This window comes from Lottia gigantea (assembly GCF_000327385.1).
Source record: "Lottia gigantea unplaced genomic scaffold LOTGIsca_29, whole genome shotgun sequence".
Classification (NCBI taxonomy): domain Eukaryota; kingdom Metazoa; phylum Mollusca; class Gastropoda; family Lottiidae; genus Lottia; species Lottia gigantea.
Window position 1 is genome coordinate 2915135 of NW_008708943.1, and position 3612 is coordinate 2918746.

At 34.0% G+C, this 3612-nt stretch overlaps 1 protein-coding gene across 1 annotated transcript; it reads right to left on the reverse strand.

The window, feature by feature from the left end:
* Positions 1-1571: 1571 nt before the first annotated feature.
* Positions 1572-1913, reverse strand: LOTGIDRAFT_88217 (hypothetical protein; the record flags this gene model as incomplete). The annotated part of the gene is made up of 1 exon (XM_009056720.1): positions 1572-1913. A coding segment is annotated over one exon (342 nt), but the record flags the coding sequence as incomplete, so codon positions are not given.
* Between the last annotated feature and the right edge of the window lie 1699 nt (positions 1914-3612).

Sequence of the window (3612 nt, forward strand, 5' to 3'; positions counted from 1 at the left end):
GTTTATTCATGTTCCAGTTCTGTATATCCATGTTTAAGTCTAGTTTATTGTTGTTCAAGTTCAGTTTATTGATGTTCAAGTCTATTTTATTGATGTTCAAACTTAGTTATTCATATTCAAGTCTATTTTATTGATGTTCAAACTTAGTTATTCATATTCAAGTCTATTTTATTGATGTTCAAACTCAGTTATTCATGTTCAAGCTCAGTTTATTGATGTTCAAGTTCAGGTTGATGGTGGTCTAGTTTATACTTATACCAAGTATTGCTTAAGAGCATTTGTCCGACATGTTAGACGGTGTTCGTGTCTCTAGTACATATATTTTTCTCAATAAGTATTTCTTCATTTCCGAGGTTTAGGTCCAAAGGTCAAAGATAGTTATTGATATATTCTGCAACATGTGATTCAGAAACAAGTTTACTGTTAAAATAAGACTAGACTATGTGTTATATTGAAGCTATAGAGACGACTGTACAATTGTTTTGGACTAATGCCATTATTCAGTTATAATATTGTAGAATTCAAATCAAATTCAAATTACAAGTTATTACCCTGTCAAATCATCTACTCTTCTTATTATCTTTACCAGACAATATAATAATACCCTAGTTTTAAATTTAACTCCATATTTTTATTCTACCAAGGTCTGAATATCAGTATGTAATTCGGTTTCAACTTGAATAATATAAGTTCTGAGACGCAGGATATTCTCATCCTTCCGCATCAGTATCAGTATGTCACTCCGATATCGTGTATGCCAACTTTTGAAGCTAATAGTTAGTAAGGATTGAAGGATATTTATATCTGTTGCATGGTAAAAAAATAACACAATTTTTCTTTGTATTAGTCTAAGGTTTATGGACGTTGAAAAACAATGAATAAAAAAGAACGTGGTACAGGGATGAAGAATTAACTATGGAACTTTTCACACTATCATCAGGTATTTAGAAACAATGTGCTACCAGTTTCAGTTGACAAGATGTTTTGAGGCATTTACAAAAATTTCTAATGTTTTATTTTATATATAGGCCTACAGATCAACAACAAAAAATCTCAATATTCAATTCAGAAATTATGGAGATCAATTGCTTTACTTTGGAGGCTAGGCTAGAGTTTTGTGAACTCTGTAAATGTATTAAGGGTTTAAGCGTGGAATAATCATTGTTAAAACGACTTGTTTGAGATCGGAATAATAATATGACTATATTCAACTATATTTGCACTAAAAACCCGTTGATTTGAACCATGTTCTCATTTATAGATTCCATTGTAAACTCTAAAGCAACGTAAGCACATTTTTTATTACTAGGTCAGTCGATATCACACACATATAAAAATAAGACATTAACAATATTCTATACTTTGAGCATTTAATCTGGTTTATGTTTTATTTTCTGATATATATTTAATATACTAGTTGAGAAATCTTGTAATAACTTTATCACAAAAGTTCTGAATTCAGATACACATTTCCAAAATAACGTTTCCACATAGCACTTTAAAAACCGTTCTTTATGAATAATCCGAGTCATTTCCGACGACAATAGTCGTATAACACCGATATCTCGCGCTAAATCTATAGGCAATTCTGATTGGCCAGTTGTTTGAAATACGTCAGCACCGAACACAACCAATAAACTCACAATTTGTAACCACCCGCACGCCGCAGCCGTATGAAGCGGAGTGAATCCGTGTACGTCCTGAGAATTCACATTGGCACCCTGACAGAGTAAAATTTTCACAGCGTCCATATTGTTACTAAGGACTCCATAATGAAGAGCGGTTAATCCCACGTGATTCGTCATTTCGATGTTCACTTCGTCTTTTGTATCAGTGAGTATGCGCAGCAGTTCGGGTGTGTCGCCATCTTGTACGACGGCTGCAAGGACGGAGTCTGGCGGGAAAGATATCTTACGTCTCGCCATTTTGAATTTGATTTCACTTAAACTACAATTCTACTTTAATCTGACTTTAAAGGTTACGCAAAACTCGTAATAACTTCATTTTTACGCACTTCACACCTTTTCGACACTTCAAACTTATCGTTATTGCCTGTCGCGAAAGGAAAACACATCCAATAATAGTTTCTATAACGGTCGAAATAAACACTACAAGAAACCTATTTAGTTAATAGATTCTCAATTCATATTCTTCACTACAATTTCCATATTCACTATCCTTATTATTTCCCAATACACTCTCTAGCCTATCACATATCAAATCTAGCTAATATCTAAATTGCCTTAAACGATGAGAGGATCGATAAGGATTTCTAGCACTGTTCGACAATTATCCGACTAATCAACTCAATATCTGTCAGTCGTGGATATCACCTTATTAAATCCTGATTGACAATTACAGTGGTGTTTTATACCTCTTGTTAACGTTGGTGTCCGTTTCAAGAAAGATTGTTAACATTGAGTTAAGAATGTGATCTATTATTTCCAATGTTTGAATTTGTGTCAGCTTCCACTAAACGTTACCCTTTAGTCCAGAACGACGATATGGAACTCTTAATGAGTCTAATAGTCAAATATCACCCACCATAGGATTTCTGAAGAAAAGATCGTTAAAATTTAGTTAAGAAACGAGATCATTGTAATCGTGAACTTGTTTGAATTGTTGTCCACTTCCGCCTTTTAGTCCAGAACGTAGATATGGAACTCTTCATGGACCTTATAGCAACAAATCAATAACAACGTATCTGATTTCCGAAAATATCAGATTGAGTTAAGAAACGTGAAATTATTTTCGTTTTATTGCTTGAATTCACTAAATGTAACCTTTTAGTTCAGAACTCGGATATGAAACTGTTAATGAATCTTTGAGTCACAAATCACCCATTGAAAATCTGATAAGTCTCATCAGTTGAATGGTAATTGACTGCGCAAGTGATTTACCACAGAGCGATTTATGATCAAAATGAGAAATATTGAAGACGAATAGCTGTTTTATCTTGAAAATCAGTCAAATTACAGATTTATTGAACGTGATTTCAAATACACTAGTCTTGCAACACTGGTTTGGAAGTGACGGTTCCTAGAATCGATATTGTAAAGTGATACTTTTCAGATGATTCTCGTGGACAATCTTGACTTATTGTTTGTAGATTCATAGGATAACAGGTCCATAGGAAAATGGGCAATCGATTAAACACACAACAGCAAGCAATTTAAAACATACAAGATTTTCAAAAGCCTTGCGAAGAATAAGCGCATTCAGTATCAGATAGCATCAGAGGCCACTAAACGCGTCAGATAGCACTAGATAACATTAGATTAGGTCAGAGAGCATTGATCATTGAGTAAAATGGTCCGAATCTCCTTCTGCACTTTAAAATATCCGGTCTCCCATGGCCTTATACTTCAACATCCATTCATAACTGATATCAGTAGAGATGAAGTCCCAGAAACACCAGACAGACATCATCATCCCACAGGACTCTTTAACAACCCTTTATAATTTACTTACAGATTTTAAACCCACGCTAAGATATATGCATTAGCCCTGGGTTTAAATTCTTACAGTATCAATGGTATATCAATAGAGGGATTATGGTTGTCTGGGTTGACAGTAACTCCAAGCACAGATTATTTCTCAGTGCATGATCTG